At 38.5% G+C, this 22,759-nt stretch overlaps 1 protein-coding gene across 3 annotated transcripts in view; it reads right to left on the reverse strand.

Annotated features, from left to right (window-relative positions):
* LOC311430900 (solute carrier family 12 member 7) overlaps nucleotides 1–22,759 on the reverse strand; it is an 81,768-nt gene that overhangs the window by 54,400 nt on the left and 4,609 nt on the right. For 2 of the 3 annotated variants that reach the window (XM_084507843.1, XM_084507841.1), the window contains exons 2-5: nucleotides 11,530–11,627; nucleotides 9,149–9,271; nucleotides 3,506–3,652; nucleotides 2,677–2,731 (exon numbers count right to left, since the gene is read on the reverse strand). In XM_084507843.1, the coding sequence (XP_084363969.1) occupies nucleotides 2,677–2,731; nucleotides 3,506–3,652; nucleotides 9,149–9,271; nucleotides 11,530–11,627 (423 nt within the window). Of the gene's footprint in view, nucleotides 1–2,676; nucleotides 2,732–3,505; nucleotides 3,653–9,148; nucleotides 9,272–11,529; nucleotides 11,628–20,826; nucleotides 20,846–22,759 lie in introns of those variants that run through there. The other variant, XM_084507842.1, reaches the window with a different exon arrangement.

Here is a 22,759-nt window from a genome sequence, read left to right on the forward strand (position 1 = left end):
GCTAGGTAGAGAATGAATTGAGAGCAGCTCTGAGGAAAAGGATTTGTGGTGTTGGTTAAGCTGGCTTTGTGTACTTACAGCCCAGAAAGCCAACCCTATGGCTACACTACATGAAGAAGAATATGACCAGCCAGTTGAGGGAGCTGATTTGTCCTCTCTGCTCTACAATTCTATGATTCTTGTAAGACCCTACCTAGAGTACTGAGTTCAGCTCCGGGGCCCCAACATAGGAAGGACATGGACCTGTGGAGCCCTTCTGCTGTGAAATCAGGCTGAGGGAGTTGGGGTTGCTTAGACTGTTCTCCAGCCTGACAGGTCTGGGGAGAACTTATAGCAGCCTTCCAGTACTTAAAAGGGGCCTACAAGAAGATGGGAAAAGACTTTATCAGGGATTGTAGTGATAGGACAAGGAGTAATGGTTTTAAACTAAAAGAGGGTAGATTCACATTAGATATTAGGAATTCTTCATTATGAGGGTGGTGAGGCAGTGGCACAGGTTATCCAAAGAAATTGTGGATGCCCCATCCCTGGAATTGTTTAAGGCCACATTGGATAGGGCTTTGAGCAACCTGGTCTTGTGGGAGGTGTCCCTGCCCACTGACAGTAATAAGGAAAAAACATTTGCAAAGCAGCATATTGATTTGCAATATTAAACAATTCTTTACCTGCAAGATCTCTCTTATAAACAACCAACCAACCAAAAAAAGCCCTCAAGCTTCAAAGAATTAGGAAAAAAATGGTAATAGTTGACAGGACACTCTAAAAAAGGTTTACACAACTAGGCTTTTGAAATTGAGTGCTGACATACCTCATCCCTGCTTCCTTCAGTTAGCCCCCGTTTCCATTCTTTCCCTAAAGAAGGAGTGTACCTATAGAGATAACTATTATCTTTGTCTGGTTAAAGACCAACAAGATGCTAGAAGTGGAGGCCTAGATCTATTAACCTTAGAAAACGTTTGTAAAAGGTCTCTCCTCTGATATAGATGTCATCCTAGCATCAAGTTTTTGGTGAACACTCAGACAAGCTTAGGAAAAAAAGTTATAAACAAACCTGTATTTTAATCAAATTTCTCCTTATGAGGAGAAATTAATTCTTGTACATCAGAATCCAATGAGCAGTTTTGCTAAAAATGCATACATTTAGGGAAGCAAGACTGGTCTCCCAAAAAATATAGAAAAATGAAAATGCCCAATGGGAATAGCAGTACTTCATGGCAGATAACATTTTAAAACAAACATAAGATGGAGAATTTATTCATTTTAAAAAGCAGATTCTTTGTTTACAGTTTTCAAACATTTCCATCCATAATGTTTTTAAAGCAAGGTTCCTTACCACCTAAGATTTTGTATTCTAAAACATTTACCAATGAAGTAAGATTACTGGAAGTCTGGTACAACCACTGGAGAATAACACTGGAAGTTCATAAGTTAGTTTACCAATGAATGCTCAATAAAACCAGAAGGGATAGTGTGGCAACTATCTAATCAACCCTACAATACACTTCAGACTATCCTTGAATGAAGCAGGATACTTTTTTCCAGAGTTAGAGCTCTTCCAAAGGAAGAAAAGAGAAAGCTGAATATTAACGATGCTCACCAAGAACAAACCTTTCTCCTCCTCCCCCCAGAAGTGAATAATACATTAATTTTCAGTTACATATGCACTGATACAGATATTGAGATAGATGCATTGCTAATAAAATTTTTGCTTTTAGATTTACAACCAACAAAATCACTGAAACTGAAGAGAAAAAAAAAACAGATGAAGACAAGTCTAGTGTAAGAACCATGAACACTCAGAAATGAAACAATCTTTTCAATAAACGTTAGAAATATATGGGAAAAGGCAGAAGTTTTACTTACCTGGAAGGTGATTAGGATAACTACATTATAAAATATAAGTCCTTTAAAAAACTTACTGCATTTATGTTTTACATACTATGGTGCATCTGAGAAATACAATTATTCTAGATTCTGCACAAATTGGAGTGTTTAATTTTGCCCAATAATTTATTCATCGGTTCTGGAACCCCTCACTAAACCAGAGAATCTCTGCAAGTGAGGATTAATTTATTTAAAATATGTACATAAAGCTTAAAACATAACTTTTGTTAGGTATACTGTTTAGAGTTCATAATGTTAATTGAAAATACCAGTATTCAGACATGTTGATAACTGAGAAGGATTAGAAGAGTTATAAAAGCTAACTTTGTGTCTAAATGTCTTTTTCATAATTGAAGAGGAACAAGTTTGTCTATTAAATTTATCCTGAAAAGGTTGAAGGTGACGACCATAACCCAGAATGCCTAGAAAGAGACTTCTGCCTGTAGACTGGCTGTTAGGCTGCTATGCTTGCAGAAAACAATGTAAGTAGTTCCAACATATAGAAAATTAATCATTTAGAGAAGTAATCAAGTAATGTAGGCAAATTCAGGCCAAAAAAGAGAGAAGCCTTATTTTTAAAGAGATCTGCTTTACCTTTATACAAATCTCCTTTAGCTCAAATCATATCTTGTATTTTATTCAAACAATCTAATAATTGATGACAAAAATTCCATCTTGCCTTCAGTCATATAAATCATTACAAGAAAATAAACACTTGATGCAAAGCTCCAAACATTACTTCTTTGACCACTCCTCTGACCATTCATTATTTAAGATAAAACTGTTGATTACCTGGAACGACACCATTTGTTGCTATTGCACTCATTGAAATTGCAGTTAGCATAGTCTGTGGATAATGAAATAGAGAAAAAAAATTTAAATTGAAAGTTTTTGAAAGACAAGACAAAATGATTTAAGTGTAATTAAGAATGTATTTATTTTTTTAATAAAACATTACAACAACCAAAAGCAGTCATACCTTTGGTTAGGGATTTCCATGTAAATCGAATACTAAATTAACTACATCTTCCAGTAGAAGATTTAGATGCTTCAGACAGACTTCAAACAGACTGGAAGAGTACAGCCACTGAATATACTTAAAATAAGACATGTTTTCATTCCAATTAAATTTAATTAAATTAAAATTCAATATTATTAACCAACTGGTCAAGGATCATTGCTACAACAATGTAATCTACCAGTGGCTTTACATCCCACAAAATGAATTTATGAACATGATACTAGTAGTTTATGTTTCAGTTGTTCTTAAGTAGTGAAAAATGAAACCATTCAGGACTCAATCTATATCATTAAACGTTTGCTAAAAGCCGATTCAATAAAAATTCCTAAAATACCTCTAGCTAAAACTTAATGTGCTTGGCTCAAAGAAAACCCCATACAGGCTGAAATGACATGACATTCAGTGCATATATTTAAATATAATAGAAGATAGTGTCATCTCAACTCATTCCATATCTCTCAATTGCACTGATATTTAAATTTCACAGAGATATTTAACTTCTATGGGGAAATCTTGCTCTGCTTACTTATACAAAAGAAAGCAGCAGCATTCTGGTAACAGAATAAGTAAACCAATAATAAAGAAAAAAGGTTATCTTACACAAGCACAACACATGAACACGATGATGAAAGACTCGAGAACTCCAGCTGTTCCAACAATCCATGTCAAACGTAGGAACAGAATGACTCCTAAGATGTTTTGCAAGCAGGGCAGGTACACACCAATAAAAGTGCCCATTCGTGGAACCTGGAAACAGAGACCATAAATCCCTTTGCACTAAATAAAGTCCATAAGTACTTTCTCCTTCAAACACTTAACACAAGTGCTCCATGAACAAACACCAAATGAGATTGAATGGTAGCTTCAGAATTTCCAGCTTCACAAACATTCACGGACTAGTTGTTCAGAAAGATTCCTGAAAAAACAGAATTATTTGTGATAGCAAAACCTGCTTTTCCTTAGGAATTAGGATGAAATCTTCATAAGGGCAGATCTCCCTCTATCTCTTGATTACCAAACTTCACACAACTTCTTCCAAAATACCAGTTACAGGCTACTGGTGAGAGAATTTACTGGCATTATCAAGATACTGAATATACTCAGTAAAAAGTTGATCACTAAGTGGCCTGCATCTAGCCCACAAAATTTTAGCTGTTTATTTTTTGTAAGTTGAAAACAGAAAAAAAAAAAAAGGAGAGAAGATGATATAACAAAACCAGAAGAAATACAGACCTAACTACATTTTATTTTTGCAAAAGCATTGTAAGAACTGCTGTTACATACACACTTCATGAAAGTCAGGCCTTTTCCGTTGAAGCACTCAACTTTGAAACAGTACACAGTAGGTCTCCAGGTAAAGAAGTTACTCTTAAATCAAATCTCAGGCTGTAGTAAAAGCAGTCAACTTAGATTAGCAAGCAACCATTGCAGTAAGTTTCCAAGTACTTAAAAGGACACAATGTCACTCAGACTATAACCAACGCGATTAAAAAAAGTTAATGTTTTTGTGCAAAATCAGTATTACTATCTCAATTATCATGGAATGATAGAATAGCTAATGTTGAAAGAGACCTTCAAAGGTCATCTGATCAAACGCCACCTAAGACAGGTTGCCTGGGACCACTTAGAGACAGCTTTTCAAGATCTGCCAAGAGGGACACCCCACAACCACTCTGGGAGACCTGTGCCAGTGCTCTACCACCTGCACAGTAAAGAAGTGCTTCTTGATGTTAAGATAAAACCTCTTGTGTTCTAGTTTGTGACCACCACTGCTTCTTGTCCTGGCACTGAACATCACTGAAAATAGCATGGCTCTATCTTCATTGAGTCCTCCCTTCAGGTTTTTATATATGTTGATGAGATCCCTCCTAAGCTTCCTCTTCTCCAAGCTGAACACTTCCAACTCTCACTGTCCCTCCTCGTGGGAGAGGTGCTTCAATCCCCTATCATGCTGTTCTTACTACTTAACTATCATGTAATTTCAAACACTAAAGTGGGAAAAAAAATAAAAAACACCACTCGTACAAATCACACTTTCAAGCCACTATTTGGTGGAATACAAGTAAGTACACTGTTCATTTGGCCAGTCACTTCCAGATGGACTAATACTGTGCTGCATTAACAAAAACTCTGCAGCAGTGGGCTGGAGGACTGGGATCACACTGAGAACAGTGTGAATTACCGGTATTGGTTCTCATATGTCAAACTACGCTTTCAGATGAAAAGAGAAATGCAATAGAAACAAAAACAGACAAATAAAGAACAGCAAAAAGCTAAAGCTGGACTTTATTCCATGCCATTGCTCACTATTCCAGTATCAAATTCCTGTACCTGTCAAGTCTTAATGCAAACCGTTCTAGTGCAAATATTCAGGCATCATACTATGAAACTCTCCTCCATTCAAAGAAGTTCCAGGTACGGCCTTACTTTCAAACACCTTTTGATGTCTTCTGCAATGTGCTATTTTCCTTCTATTCCTTCAGTGGATTGCTCTATGACTTCAGAGGCAGGGAGGGATACTGAGAGGACCTGGAAAGGCCAGCTAATAAATACATGGCTGAGAGGCTGGCCATTACAGGAATTTATTTATTTTTTGATTCTGGCAAGGTTTACTTGGCACCTGGCCTGATGGCTGCTGATAGGTGCCATCTGTCTCAAAGGGGGAAATGGATCCTAGCCCAGGAGTTGCCAAGGCTCATTGAGAGGCCTTTAAACTAGGTACAAAGCAGGACAAGGAAGAAATGAGGCTCAAGAGAAATGAGCCTGGGGTAGCGATGCCAGGGTTGGGACACTGGTGCAACTGAAATGCATTTACACCAATGCACACAGCACGGGCAACAAACAGGAGGAGCTGGAAGCCATCGTGCAGCAGGCAAACTACGACCTACTTGCCATCACTGAAATGTAGTGGGACCACTCCCATGACTGGAGTGCCATGATGGGTGGCCATAAGCTCTTCAGAAGGGACAGGCAACAAAGGAGGAGCTGTGATGTGTCTATTAGAGTGTTTTGATGTTGTAGAGCTCAGGGTTGGGAATGATAAGGTAGAGTCCTTATGGGTTAAGATCAGTGGATGGCCAACAAGGCAGACATCCTGCTGGGGGTCTGTTATAGACCAAACTAGAATAAAGAGACGGATGAGGCATTCTACAAGCAGCTGACAGAAGTCAAGCAATCACAAGCTCTTGTTCTCACAGGGGAATTCAACTTCCCAGACATATGCTGAAAATGCAATACAGCCCTGAGGAAGCAGTCCAGGAAGTTCCCAGAGAGTGTGGCAGACAGCTTCCTGATTCAGCTGGTCAGTGAGCCTACTGGGGGTTGTCCCACTAGACCTGCTGTTCACAGAGAAGGACTGGTGGGAGATGTGGTGGATGGGAGCTGTCTTGGGCAGAGTGACCATGCAATGGTAGTCTATTCTTGGTGAAGCTGGGAGATGAGGGGGAACATTTGTCAATAAAACAACAACAAAAAAAATCAGGAAGGCTAAAGCCCAGCACAAGCTCAGCCTGGCCATTACAGTTAAGGATAACAACAAATGTTTTTATAAATATATTAATGGCAAGAGGAGGGCCAAGAGAGAATCTCCATCCTTTACAGGATGCATGGGGGGGGAACATGACTGATGAGGATAAGGAAAGGGCTGAGGTTCTTAATGCCTTCTTTACATCTGTCTTTATTAGTCAGACCAGTCAGGGTACTCAGTGTCCTGAACTGGAAGCTTGGGACAGGGAGCAGAAGAAACCCCCTGCAGTTCAGGTGGAAACAGACCTGTTGCTCCACCGGGACTGTCACAAGTCCATGGGGCCAGATGGGATCCACCTGAGGGTGCTGAGGAAGTTGGCAGATGCGATTGCTGGGCTACTTTTCATCATCTATCGGTGGTCATGGTCATCTAGAGAGATGCCAGATGACTGGAGAATTGCTAATGTGACACCCATCTTTAAGAAGGGTCATAAGGAGGACCTGGGGAACTACAGGTCTATCAGCCTGACCGCAGTGCCAGGAAAGGCGGTGGAACAGGTCATCTTGAATGCACACAGCATGTGCAGGACAACCAAGGGATCAGGCCCAGTCAGCATGGGTTCGTGAAAGGCAAGTCCTGCCCGACCAACCTCATTTGCCTCTATGACCGGGTGACCTGCCTGGTGGATGAGGGAAAGGCTATTGATGTAGTCTGCCTGACTTCAGCAAGGCCTTTGACATGGTCTCCCACAGTATTCTCCTGGAGAAGCTGGCAGCCCATGGCCTGGATTGGTACACTCTTTGCTGGGTTAAAAACTGGTTGGACAGCTGGGCCCAGGGAGTAGTGGTGAATGGGGTGAAATCCAGCTGGTGACCAGTCACAGGTGGTGTTCCCCAGGGGTCAATGTTGGGGCCCACCCTCTTCAATATCTTTATTGATGATTTGGCTGAGGGAATTGAGTGCACCCTCAGTAAGTTTGCAGACGACACCAAGTTGGGGAGGAAGTGTCAATTCGCTGGAGGGTAGGGAGGCCCTGCAGAGGGACCTGGACAGGATGGGTCCATGGGCAGAGGCCAATGGGATGAGGTTCAACATGGCTGAGTGCCGGGTCCTGCACTTTGGCCACAACTACCCCATGCAGCACTACAGGCTTGGGGCAGAGTGGCTGGAAAGCTGTGCAGAGGAAAAGGATCTGGGGGTGTTGGTCGACGCTCGCCTGAACAAGCCAACCATGTGCCCAGGTGTCCAAGAAAGACAACAGCATGCTGGCTTGTATCAGGAACAGCATAGCCAGCAGGAACAGGAAGGTGATCGTCCCCCTGTACTCTGCTCTGGTGAGGCCGCACCTCGAGTACTGTGTTCAGCTTTGGGCCCCTCACTACAAGAAGGACATGGAGGCCCTGGAGCACGTCCAGAGATGGGCTACAAAACTGGTGAAGGGCCTGGAGCACAGGTCTTATGAGGAGCAGCTGAGGGAACTTGGGTTGTTTAGTCTGGAGAAGAGGAGGCTCAGGGGAGGCCTTAGTGCTCTCTACAACTACCTGAAAGGAAGCTGTGGGGAGCTGGGGGTCAGCCTCTTCTTGCAGATAACTAGAGACAGGACTAGACGGAATGGCCTCAAGTTGCACCAGGGGAGATTTAGTTTGGAAATTAGTAGACATTCCTTCACAGAAAGAGTAGTCAGATATTAGAATGGGTTGTCCAGGGAGGTGAGGAGTCACCATCCCTGGGAGTATTCAAGGAAAGATTGCAAGTGTTGCTTCGGAACATGGTTTAGTGGGTGACATTGGTACTAAGGGGATGGTTGGACCAGATGATCTTAGAGGTCTTTTCCAACTTAATGATTCTATAATTATATGATTCTGTTCATTCTTATCCACTTTTACTTCTTCCTCCATAGCTCTGAATTAAAAAAAATAAAAAAGACAAAAAAAACTCACTAGCAGTCCCCCCCAGTCATACTGAAAGACAAGTAACTCAGTACTCTCCTTTTTCCTATACCTAGTTTTCATTCTGTGGTTCATTCTCCAAGCCCTGCCAATTCCACCTCATCGTTCCTGCTTGAATCGAAGTTTCTGTGATTTGTCAGGCTGCATGTTTTTTATCCAGGCTTTCTCCTTCTGAACTGCTTCCAACCTTTCGCAGAGGGATCAATCTAAGTTTTTATTGCAGATTGACTAGGTTGCATATACTGCTTTCCTAGAGGTCTAGATAGGAATTTTGGGCATCCAGCAGACAACCCTCAGAGATTTTAGCTGTCACTTTCAAGCAAATATGTTTAGAAATGTGTTAAAGAGAGCCTTTCCCTCCTCTGAACACAGAAAATATAGAGCTACTCAAAAAACAAAACTGCTACCATATTAACAGAATTAAAAAGTGACTTTTTCCAAGTGTTCCTTCAATTTCAACCTGAGATAAAAAATAAAATGCATCATTAAACCAACAAAAGGAGAAAAATTCACATTGCATCCCCATCAAAGGTAGATAAAAATACTCATGTTCATGTAAGGATGGAAGGAAGAAGAAAAGAAGGGAAGAGGAAACAGGAGTGCTTGCAGTGCTTGCTTTGAGTCCTAGTTTTACACATTTCATCTGGGACTTTTACAGCAAGTTCTTGCTAAAATATGATGCCAAGAACAACAAATTAAGAACAACAAATTATAACAACTCAATTTTAAGTACAGTATTATCAGTGTCCTGTTTTCAGGCATCCTTTGTTTTTTTTTTAAACATCAATATTCATGATAATCTAGCCACAAAAAGAGAAGTTTAAATACCTTGACTTCTTTTCGCTTGGTGTCTTCATCTGCTTCATGTTCCACCACACCTTGAGTCAGATTCGTATAGTTTGCTAGTTTATTAAGAAGAGATGACACCATGGGATTGCTATCCATTTCCTCCTGTAGGGATTTTAAGACAACTGTATTCATTAAAAAGTTTAAGTCACGATTTTATGATGCTACTTCAAACAAACTCAGTGGGTTAGCCCTGACTAACTCAAATCCAGAATCTAGCATGACAAAAGACTAGTCATCTGTCAATCAAAAGAAAGTTCTAAATCTTTTTAGAAGTTCAACGCTATAAGGCTATATTGCTTTTTTTTTTAAAAAATAAAAATAAAAAATAAGCAAACAATCTTACAATATGCAGCCTGTAAAGCTAGAATACAAGGGAAATCTAGAGAACAGCCATTATTCTAAAAATTATAAGGGACAATGTTTATGGGATTGCACTAGCAGCATCAAGTCATTAGACACTAGCTAGATGTTAGAAAAAACACCTGAATAATTGCCTCTGATAATTCTCTCAAACACCAAATATCTTCAGATTTGAGGACCTCTCAGGAACCACAATTCTCAAGGATCATTCCCAAACCTACTGTTGTAGGCTTACAGATTTTTTATCTCAAAACATGCATACTACTTCCAAAGCATGCATTTGTTGAAAATACAGGCACATATATTCTTATGACACGTAATTAAACATATGTAGCGTTACTTGACACAGAAGTCAGTCCATCTTTCTTCAGCCAAATATCTGCTACAAAACCAAAGCATGCTAAAAATAAAAATCCCAAAGAAGCACACATAATAAAAGTATTCCAGGAAAACAGAACTAGGAAATTCAATCAAACATGCAAGATCAAACACTACGAGGTAGATGAGATTAGGATGGCAAACAGTAAGATATAAAAACGAAGGCATCTTTGCCTGAAGGCATTAAGTCATGATAATCACAGTCAACATACATTAACTTTTTTACTTTTGTATGAAATGTTACAAACAAGTCAACTGAAAACATGAGGCTACGAAACATACAACAAAACACATGCTATGAAAAGATTGAACACTACATCAGCAATGGTGATGAAGTCACTAGAATGTTTTCAAGAAGACACTATAACAGCATGATCCATGATCTGAGATATGCAAAAGATAGTTTTCTTTATACCATCAGCTGAGGATTTAACATCAGGCAGTATTAAAAATAACTGATGCAAGCATATATTCAAAGTCAATTAGGGACAATGAAGAAAAAAGCAGCAAGTACAGAGATTTTATCAACACTGAGGAATACAGCGGCTGATTTGAACAACAGATAATTTGGGATATTAATGAGTTAAAAGTCTGAAGGAGAGAAATTCAGTGACTAAACTCGATCGTGGTTTCTGTCAAAAAACTATTTAAAAATTCTGTAAGTGACAAATAGACATTTAATGACTAACAACACTGATCTCTAGCACAATCTTCTCTAAGATTTAGTGAAAAGTAGTAAAATCAAGCATTCTGGTTATACAGAAGAAGGGAACTGAAACATGTCTTCTGTGCAAAGATATTTAGAAGAAAGAAGGGAGGAGCATAAGAGGAAGACAAGAACGGTGGCTTGAATGCAACAGCAAGATGAGCAAGCAACGTAACAAAGACCTTGTTTATCAAAGCACCAAAGCAAGACCAGTGGATGCTACTGAAGTAAAACTTAAGCTAAACTTACTGAAAGTACCATTTCAACGTGAAAACAGCACTTAAGTGTATCATATCAATATACTTTTTTTGCCCTGTAAATGATTGTAATTACTCAGTGAATTAAACAGGCATTAAACTTGCATTAAAAATCAGATGTTTATATTAGAAAGCATAAATACCTATGGTATGCTATACATTGTAACTGGACAATATATTTAAGTCATGGCCTATCGCAGCTTATAGCTTTGCTTCCTTAAAAAGTATGTTTTTCCCCAGATCAACATAATATATTTCCCGATTCTTTTAGTACTTGATAATGCTTTGTTAAAACTACTAGATTAAACCTTTCAGCAGTTATCAACAACTAATTCATAGACAACCAATTTTAAATGCAAGAAGGCTCATCTTTCCTCTTCATAGCAATGCATACCAACATTTACCAGTTTTGCATATATAAACTAGAATATAGAAAAAAATGAGCTTTTTTTTTTATTACAGCATTCCAACCTGTTGAAATGTAATGTTTTTCCCACTAAATTTCCCACAGATTTTCCCCTACTATGCTAAATTTCAGAAAAAAGGGAGAGGGTTTTCCTTGTTTTCTATCTTACTACCACAACCTGAATTGAAGGTAACATATATTTTCTTCTGTAATATTTTATAAAAACAAACAAACAAACAAACAAAAAACTTACCTCAAAGAGAGCCATATTCTTTCCTTCATACTTATTTCCTCTGTCCATCTCCGCATTGTTAATAAATGGACTACTTTCCCTGGCAATCCCATCCCCTGCTGTAAAAGAAAACAACACAACAAGGTTTTAGCATAAAAGGGATGTTCAAAAGATACCGTTTTAAGAATATTCCAGAAAACAAATGGAACTAAAGTCAAATTGCTGCTTCAAAAAGAGGACAATGACAAATTATCTATCTTGACAAGGAATCATCATTCTGAAAAATCTACAGATCACTTGATGTAGCTATATTGTTTTAAAAAGAAATAATTAGTTTTTGTTGCTGTTGTTTTTGTTTGCTCCCACCCCCCCCCCTTTTTTTTTTTTTTTTTTTTGAAGTCTTAGATTTGCAAAAATGAAAGGGTTCCCAAGGGTTAGTTCAAGAAAGTCTGAGTCAGTTGCAGAGACTGTGTCCACATCTAAGGAAATAAAATTTAAAACTTAATTTAACAGAGTAACCTTTGTAGAGTATTTTGTCTTTTAAACTTCTACATATTATCACCTCTCTAGTTTACTTAAAATCTCTCTTTAATAGAACTTGACATAAACCTTTGGGGGATTTCACAGAATTTTCTAGGTTGGAAGAGACCTCAAGGTCATCGAGTCCAACCTCCAACCTAACGCTAACAGCCCTCCACTAAACCATATCCCTAAGCTCTACATCTAAACGTCTTTTGAAGACTTCCAGGGATGGTGACTCCACCACTTCCCTGGGCAGCCTGTTCCAATGCCTCACAACCCTTTCAGTGAAGAAGTTCTTCCTAACATCTAACCTAAAACTCCCCTGGCTCAACTTAAGCCCATTCCCCCTCGTCCTGTCACCAGGCACGTGGGAGAACAGGCCAACCCCCACCTCGCTACAGCCTCCCTTGAGGTACCTAAAAAGAGCGATAAGGTCACCCCTGAGCCTCCTCTTCTCCAGGCTGAACAAGCCCAGCTCCCTCAGCCGCTCCTCGTAGGACTTGTTCTCCAGGCCCCTCACCAGCTTCGTCGCCCTTCTCTGCACCCGCTCAAGCACCTCGATGTCCTTCTTGTAGCGAGGGGCCCAAAACTGAACACAGTACTCGAGGTGCGGCCTCACCAGAGCTGAGTACAGGGGGACGAGAGTACAGAGCTGAGTACAGGGGGATGTGGGGGTATATTAAGCTAGCCTAGCTAGCCTAGCTTTTCCATACGTTATTGACTCCAATTAAAAAAAAAAAAAAAAAAAGAAAAGAAAAGAACAACACTTCTGTAGTGTTGAGGCAGGAATTTATGCAAAAAGCTACAAAATAATTATTTTTAGAAAAGCTGCAAAAGTTGTGGGGATCTAGGATTCTTGGGCTCTATATCTATGATTCTTCAATGAGACGTCATACTTAATCATTTCCTTACTGAAATATCGATCTCACAAAGCTGTAGATCCCCTGACCTGCTCTAAAACACCTTCTTAAAAAAAATAAAAATACAGCATCACTTCCCCTAGTTTCCAGTCCATACAATACAAGAGGAGTTACATGCTCGTAACTGTCGCAACACTGGAATTCACAAATAGCCTCAAGTCCTTTGCTTGTGCTTTTTGGCCTTATATTTTGTTACAGCAACAACACTTACACAGTCCTTTCACCACATAATTAAAAAAAAAAAAAGCTGGAGAACAAACTGTTCTTTTCTGTGCGTTCTCCACTCTATCCTTCCAGCGCACTTTTTTTCCCCACACAGTCCCAGAACAATGTTATTACTGAGATAGACACCAGAAGGCAGTCTCAGCACTCCAAGTACCATCCTGGTTGTAATAAGAGAAAAATAGATCTCAGTCCTTCAAGCAGATGAGACAGAATATCCTTCAGGAATGTTGTCAACCAGTCTTCATAGCTCCTTTAGATTTACAGTATCACAATACTTACTAGTATCAAGACAGAGAGATTCAAAAGATAGCTGTTGTCCATTAGGCCTCTAGAATTTATTCTATGGTCCAGAGAAGATTCATCCACAATCTACTGTTCTTATCTAGGATTCTACCATAATGTCCAGCTTTCATTTTTCTGTTTCTCTACTTAAGCTTGTATCATCCGTCCCACTGCTTCAAGTCCTACAACCTAAATAGTTCCCACTCCACTGACCAGCTACCAAGCTTGTGTGTAGGTTTGTTGTTTGGCTGTTGTTGTTGGGGAGGGGAGAACGAGGGGAGAAGCTTGTTTTGTGTGGTGTGCATTTTGTTGGTTTTTGTTTGTTTGCTTTTTACAGAGCATGATGGAATGTGCCAGTTTAGTACATGATTATCAGAGAAATTGGCATTTATCAGCTCTGTTGGACTCCTAGAGAACAGTTCAGTTAGTATTGCTATAGCCAATAAAAAGCAACTCTGTTCCCACTCAGATACATGCTGATTGCTTACATCTTCACACTAAGGCATACAAGGACTAAAACTTCTTAGTTTCTTAACAGAATTACTGGAGCATTATCTTCTTTCAGCTGCATTCCTTGAAATGACTAATGTTATTTATGCTAAAGTTTAAAAAAAATGTATTTCTTATACAGCCAATTCCTAAATTAAATAAACCTCTTCCATTGGATGAGATTTCTTAATACTTTTCTTGCTAAGCACTTCCTTTAACTTTTCTTGTTTGGTGAGAGATGGTATCTGTACTTACTAGCTAAATATTAATACTTCCAAACCCTTTAGGAAGGAATAGTCTTCAAAAAAAATAAGCTGGGGAATTTCAAGTACTGTTTTATCTTCATGTAGTGTGTAAAGTCAGAGTTACTACTCAGCAGCAATATTAGACTATACAAAGTATCAAAAGGGCAAGCTAATAATGTGAATCAGTATTCATAATTCTGTTACTAAGGAATATAGTTTTGTCTTACCAGTTCTGGAGATAAAATGAACACCTCAGCACTGCATTTTGAGTATTTAAAATTGTAGATAAGTGAATAGTAAAGTCCTCCGTTATATGCTTGGGATTCTTGGATTTGTTCCAGTAGGAAAGAGCTCATCATAGAGATCATCATCTCTAACAAACAAGTCCTGTCAAATGCACCTAGCAGACTTCAAATGTAAAAACAAAAACCTAGGGTTCATGCTCTTCATATCTTTTTTTTTTTTTTTTTTAAGCATTTCCAACTGACACTGCAACTCTTTTAAAGCTTTCCAATATTACTCTCTGATATCGTCTGTCACCGCCAGGCTTTATAGAAATCTCGTGGTGTTGTTTTTTTGTTTTTTTAAATACCCTGTACTCTCTTTTCATGTTTTGCCAATATTTATTTCATCATTTTCATTCTATTTGACATGGTCTTATTTGATCAGCATTATCTGTTTCAACAGTTTTTGTTGTTGGCTTTTTTTTTTTTTTTGACAAAAGACTGATGTTGAAAAGAGTAACTGCAAAAGTTTATTGACAAGTAGTCTCTTATTTCCAGTTTATTCACTATTCATATGTTTATGAACAGCTTTTTACATGCTTTTCCCTTTGAAATTGCTTCAAACTCCCCTCTGGTGTGTGGAGGCAAGTTTTATATACGATAAAAACGATCGCTTCCAAAGTCTTAAATATTTGTCTAATGCGTGTGTCTTCTGGAATCCAGTTAAAGCTTACGCAGTGTGACTAGTACCTCTTGACACTTCCAGTTAAAGCACTCAAAAATCTGCATTTAGCATTGTTTGATTTGTGAATGGAATTCAAATATGATGGTTTCCAGGCATCATCTTAAACCTGGACCAGACTAGCAGTTCATCTGAGCCAGTAATTAATCTTGGAACACCACTGGTATTAGAAAGTAAAAATAAGAAAAGTAAAATAAACATGTTGGTTTTTTTTTTTTGTTTGTTTGTTTTTTTAATCTGTTTCATATGGTTTGACATGTTTCCTGGTTTTTATGACACACCAAAAAAATACTGCTGATGTGACACTCTATTCCACCTTACGTAAGGTGTGCAACGCCTAAGCTTTAGAAATAACATATCCTCTGCTTCCCCCACCTCAGTTATATACTTTCTAAAAATTATCATCATTAATTTACTATGACAAGTTCACATACCATAGCACAGCTCCATGCTTACTGATGGACCAGTAGGTAAACAAACTAAAGCCACAACTAATGTACCTTTACTGGAAGTCTATCTGGTATTTGTTTATTTATGGGACATGCAAAGGCTATTCCTCCTAATTTTTACATCCACCTGTAGTGGGTTTATGTGGCAAGGGTTTGGTAACAGGGGGCCATAGGGGTGGCTTCTGTGAGAAAGATCTAGAAGCTGCCCCCATGTTAGTTAAGGGCCCCACTGCTGACCAGAGCTGAGCCAATAAGCGACGTTGTTTGCTCCTCTGTGAAAGCATATTTAAGACAGGGAAAAAAAAACACTGCCACACAGCTGGGGGAGTGAGAGGAGTGAGGAACAGCCTTGCAGGCACCAAGGTCAGTGAAGAAGGAGGGGGAGAGGTGCTCCAGGCGCCGGAGCAGAAGTCCCCTGCGGCCTGTGGTAAGGACCACGGGGAAGCAGACTGTCCCCCTGCAGCCCACGGAGTACCACGGTGGAGCAGGGTTCCACGCTGCAGCCCGTGGAGGTGACCACGGTGGAGCAGGTGGCCCTGCACCGACAGAGGCTGCCGCCTGTGGAAGACTCCTGCCAGAGCAGATTCCGGGCCGGACCTGTAGCCTGTGGAGAGGAGACCACGCAGGAGCAGGGGGTCTGGGGGGAGCTGCTGCCCACCCGTGGGGGACCTGTGCTGGAGCAGTTTGCTCCTGGGGGATGGACCCCGTGGTACGGAGCCGTGTGGGAGCAGTGCTTGAAGAGCTGCTGCCTGTGGGCAGCCCCCGCAGGCTCAGTTCACTATGGACTGCATCCCCTGGGAGGGACCTCACAGCACAAGGGACGAGGATGACTGAGAAGGAGCAGCGGTGAAGAAGCACTATGGGCTGACCGTAACCCCCATTCCACTGTTCCCCTACACCACTTGGGGAGGAGGAGGTAGAAAAGGGGAGAAAGGTGTTTTTGGTTTCTTTCCTCTGTTTCTCACTTCTCTAGCTTGTTAGTAATAGGCAATAAATCTTACTGTCTCCCTACGCTGAGTCTGTTTTGCCTGTCACAATAATTACTGTGTGATCTCCCTGTCCTTATCTCAACCCTTAAGCCCTTTACCATCATATTTTCTCCCCATTCCTCTCTAGTACAATTAATGAGAAAAGCAACTATAGCTATTATAACAATCCAGCCCCCAAACCAATCTATCAGTTTTCCAATTGCAGATGCAATGTAACCCACACAAGTTATTACAAACTTGTAATAACTTAGGGTTGTGTTAGCCCAAAGTTCAGAACTGCCAAGGTCATCAAATAATTTCTCATTAACATTTCCAGGCACCAAACAAAACTTATGTTTGAAATAAGTCTGCATTCAAAGTGCTGGTCGTAAAGCCAAAGCAGCACATTGTTCAAATTCTCATTCCTCAAAAGTTTCATGAAGAGTAGTGACCCTCACAATCATTGATAGGTAGAATACTTTAAGGTACGTTACCAATAAAAAAAAATCTAAACAAATCCTAACAAGTCAATTTTATGCAGCACAAGATGGAGCTCAACAGTATAGATTTACAATCAATGTAAACAGGCAGAGACCACTTTGCCACAAAAAAGGTGTCCCTCTTGTCTTATAACTTACCCAATCCTGATCCTCACACAAACAGAACTGTAAACTATTCAGCAGGGGTTGGTGGAGTAATACAGAGTTCAGAGAGAACTATTTTGCTTTTATTTTCATTTTTTTGCTGTAATTTTGAATCCAGTTGAGTTTGTGTTCACTACACAAGTGCTTATGCTGTCACTACAGAGACAAGAATAAGGACAGGAATAAGCGGCCTCAGTAAGCAAAAACACTTCTTTAGCACTGATGCCAATCTAACTAAATCATAGAACAATAGCCCTTGCCCTCCTCCTCCACGATTCAAAAGAGTTGAAACATTAAAAAAAAGAAGTATTACAGGTATCTTGTCTTAGGGAAAATGACAGACCAGAGCTTGGGAATTGAGAAGGCAAACAGTCATCTAAGTGATCCTAAATTTGCACTAAAATGCCTGTTTAAGAGATTAAGGACAAAAATATTAGCCCATCTAATCTTATTTCCTGTCCTTCCACAGGTTACAGAATTTCATTAGGCTCTACAACTTTTGAGAAAACATGCTGAGATTTGACCCTCATGTTTTCAGAATTGAAATAAAAATAAAATGGTAGATATTTTCCTGTTACGATTCAGATTTTTTAAATTAGAAGAAAAATCTCAAAGAATTGTTCCTTATTTCTACATTTGAATTTGGATCTTCACATTCCTATCTGTAACTTCCTAGTATACCTTCCAGATTTAACCACTTGCACTCAGCATTTTCCATCCATGAAGGTTACAATACTTATCAAGTTTCTTAAACTCCTTTTGGAAAAACTAAACCAACTAAGTTCATAAAGCATTCTCCTAATCTCCAGTCATTTTTATGGCAACATCCTTTCCAGTTTTTAAGATATATAAGAAAAATACAAACTCTAAAAATCAAATACAGCCTTCTACAGTCTCATTTGTGCTATTTACAGAAGTATAATAATCACCTTTCTGCTGCAAGGATCATGCTCTTTACCACAGCATTAAACCAAGATCATGCTCTTCTATTCCAGTCTGACCCCTAAATCCTTTCCAGATTCACTGCTTCCTCGCTGTTCCACACTATACCTATCACATACTGTTCACATTCAAGAAGTGGTCCTATTTGCCTTTGTATTCAAACAAATTTTGTCCAAACAAGTCCGTATGGCAAGCATCTACGTCTCCTGTTATACTGCAACAAATTAACATTAATCTGAGAAAAAAAAAGCAGGTTATTTTTTAAATGGCAAAAGAATACAGGTATTTCTCACTTCTCTGAAAACCATCTAAATTGAACCACATGGCCACAAATCAGCTTGGCCTTGATAAGTCCTCTAACAAACTAAGCAACAGGTACATTAAAAAAAAAAAAAAAGACACTACATTTTCAAATGGCAACTCTTAATCACAGCCCTTGTATGTACATTGAAGTAGGATCTGGTTAGCAAGATACAATGATCTTTCTAATAAAAACTATGATAGGCATTTCATGAAGTTAGTATTGGGTCGTATTAAGAACAAACCACTATACAATGAAAACATGAAGATAAGATCCTGTTTGTAAAAACAGGGAAAAAAAAGCATCTCTTGTTAATGTAAATAAATGTTTTAGGGTTAAAAAAAGCTGAGAAGTCACTTAAATGAAATATCAAAATGTCATGTTGCCTGTGGCAAAAAGCATAAATTCCATCTTCTTCATGATGCATATTTACTTCCTGTATGTCTTTTTTTTTTTTAATTAGCAGGCAATAAAAGGACTCAGACAATCTTAAAATTAGATTTCTCACCCCTCCTACTCCAAAAACATATAGAAGTATTCTCTAGAGTGTTAAAGTAAACCCAAATTTTTCAAAAACAATTGCCTTACTTAAATTCCAATTAGGAAAAGACATCAATAACTTTGTTTCAACACATCTTCACCACCATAATTTTTTGTTTGTTATTTTTTTACATTGAATGGGCTTAGGAAGTCAGTGCAATCTACTTCATTTCAAAGTGATACTTTTAAAATAAGTGTCTACATATTTTTAACAAATCACCTAATTTCTTGCATTATCACTACCAATGACTAGTACAATTTAAGCTTCCTTGAAAAGCAGCACATGATGTACTTAACCTCCTTGTAAACCCCTTCATATAATGGAGGATTCCAGTACTGCATCCCTTCCCTTATCAACATCACTAATTTTTTTCATTTTCCTTTACTTAGGCTATTATAATCAAGCACAGTGTAATTCCAATGAAAGCACACTAGAAAGACTTTTTATAAGTTCTTCACAGGACAGCTATAAGTATAGAATGTGATACTTAACTGAAATAGCCATTACAACACAATACTGCATATATAGAGACTCACTTGGATTTTGCCCACTTTCTTCATTATCTTGCTCATTCATAATTAAAGTAAATCAAATCATTCTTATCTGCTGATTCTTCATGCATCAGGAATGGAAACTGACAGTTACCTCTTCCCAGCTTTGCTTAAGACCTCAAATCCTGTTTCTTACTAGTAAGGGATTAATCCTGAAAGAAGTCATTAAGGTTTCATGCACTGTAACCAGGCACATGACAAAGCCAAACTATATGACAGTCACAAACTCTCTGACCAGAATCCAGCTGCAGCATTTCTGTTAGCAATAAACACTGTGCTTAGTGAAATGGGCAGGATCAAGTTAATAAAAAACCATCTCGTTACCTAATAATAGCTACTGCTTAAGGTTTTCTTCACATCAAATAAATTCACCTCGAGAGACTTATAAAAAAGATTGGTAAACACTAACAAGTAGTAGTAACCTATTTCACAGATTTATGTAGTATCAAAAAAGTTAGTTTTATGCATCAAGTACATATGAACAGATCTTAGGCAAATGTAGTTGCTAAAGAATGATTTTATGTAGGTAGAGCTTGTAATATTGTACTTAAGATGTAACAGATAAATAAAACACTTTAAAATATAATCCTAGCAACTTTGGAAGCACTCTTTATAATTTCAAAATACTTGTCTTATAAAGGGGTCCCCTTTACAACTTGGGTTAGAAGTTGTATATCTAATTTGAAAGAGTATTAACCATTGTTTTCTGGTTTATGCATTAACTTATTTTACGCATTCTGCACTAGCCTCAAGCAACTTCATACAAACTATTTCAATTGTATTAAACTGATGTTATTGCTTAGAGCAGACTATTCTTCCTGTGGTCTAACCTTTGCATCAAAGCTGAAATCTACTTTTCCCTGTGACCTTAACGCTTACACTAAAAAAAAAAAAAAAAAAAAAGGTCACCTGTGGAAAGGCTAGAAGGCTCCTTCCAGGAACATTTCATAAAGCCCCTCTTGCAAGACCTGCTTTAAGTGAGCGATACTGCAAAAAGCCTGGCTCTTGTCACTCCTCGTTTTGACTCCTACACCTCTCCCACCCCACCAAAAAAAAAAAAACAAAAACAGCTTGTGGACCTGAGGAGCACTTGCACTGTACAAGTTGTGCCAGCAGAGGGAGATAGGACTAATCAATGGCAGCGAGCGATTCGATTGCTCCTGTCCTGGTAAGTTTCTATCAGGCCAGTTCTAAGGTAACAAAGCCAAGTTCTGTCATATTTTCAATGAAAGCAAGCTTCCCATTCAATAATCTACTGAAAGGTTTTACTCACTTCAAGCAAGCAGGCTTGCAAGAAGAGGCTTTCAGTGTTAGAAGGCACAAACGTGTCCCCCTGTTAGAAGGCAAGAAACAGAGTAAGTTTTTCCTTTCTTCTTCCAGAAAGAGTGAGATCTTAATTTGTTCAGATACATACTAATTTTCATAATAAATGTTTTTTAAAGCAGCTGCAGCTATACACATCATAGTATGCACAAAACATTCTCCTTATTGAACTGGTACATCCAATACAGTAAAGTAGGAAAACAAATATTACCCAATTACACAAGCACCACCACATGAACCAGGAAAGGGTTATGAGAACCTATTTGGAGAGTAATTACAAGAATCTATTTTTGAACAATGGAACCCATGCTGGGTAAAAGGGGAAAGAAATCCTTAAAAGTTCATTATTTCTACTCAAATCCAGAAAATAAGTTTTTGATAAAACTGTAGTTCATCAGTTTAGAGGGCAAATAAAAATAATTTGCATTGTTATTAAGGTGGTGATGTGCATTGAGATGGCAGTGGAACAACACTGTTCTACAGCGAGCTGACTCATGGAAATAAAGCCTATTAAAAAAAACTTCATGTTCCTATTATAACCAGTTTCTTGCTGTTTTGGCTCCCTAAAACAGTCCACAAACAGTAATACTGGAGACAGACCTAGTTTATTCAGCAGCACCTATTATGATCTGCTATGCTTTAACATCTTGACTACATATCCCTTACCAAAGGCAGCCTTTACAGTGCTTGAGATTTTAACACATGGGTCACAATAATCTTAAAAATTATACCATAATAAAACATTATGAGCAAAGTTTTGTTATGAAAAACTAATAAAAAAACAGTTGCACCAGAAAAATTTTATTCACCATACTCTGATGACTGCAAATATATCATTAAGAAAAGAAAGCCAGATTTCCAACAATAAAATGATCAAGAGATCTCAGTAACAATATTTTCATTACTGGATCAGAGAATTTAACATTATGAGGGTTTTTATCACTATATCTGATAGTCTCTCCTCCTGGAATAGTCTAAAATTGTTTTAGAACTAGAATTTAGCTCTTGGGCAGTAAGTCCTATATGGGAATGTCAGCATTTAATTTACTTGACTTCAACAGAATTGAATAAAAATAATAATTTGTAGTCCATATCAAGCAGTAACTTATGGTTCTCCTTCTGTAGAGGAGAAAACACTGTAACAGTCTAAAAACATTTAAACAGTTACAAAAGTGAAATTATTTAGTTCATTATCCTTAACTCTCTCTCATTCCCACTTACTTCCCTTGTAGCTATTAATAGAGCTACATATATACAATAGAGCAAGAAACACTTGAATTAAATTGGCTACATACATCATTTTGAAATGGTGAATAGACCAATTAGAGTCTCTTGGCATAGCTAGGCATACATCTGGAGATGACCTGGACAGCCAATGCCCCTTGCAGCAGAGAAAAATCCTACATGCTTCAACCACACCTGTGGTCAATTGTCAGATGTGCCTTTCTCTGCAAGAGGAACAGCACTCTCCATACCAAAACTGCATTATTCAGCACGCCAAGGGGCAGGGGGAAAGTAACCAATAACTTCTCTAAAGGGAGACTGCCTCACAAAGCTGAAAGTGCTTGTTGAGAGAATCAATGAGAATGGAAATTGAATTTATGTAGTCTGCCATCAGGATCTCTGACTCAGTCTGCCAAGACATTTGAAACGAAATTCACAGAACACACTTAAAGAAATAAAATGACCATGGACTGAAAGAGAAGATCTCAGATAAGACATCAGTAAATGAGTAAGAAAAAAGACAAGCATGGTCTACTCAGACAAGGGTAATAGTCAGATGGCTGTTTAAGTTGTGCTGAGACACATACTGTTCCATATATTAATAAAATGCAACAACAAAAATAATTAGGTGACCAGAGATGTGACAGTTGGAAACTCTT

Source organism: Aythya ferina, assembly GCF_964211825.1.
Source record: "Aythya ferina genome assembly, chromosome: 2".
Classification (NCBI taxonomy): domain Eukaryota; kingdom Metazoa; phylum Chordata; class Aves; order Anseriformes; family Anatidae; genus Aythya; species Aythya ferina.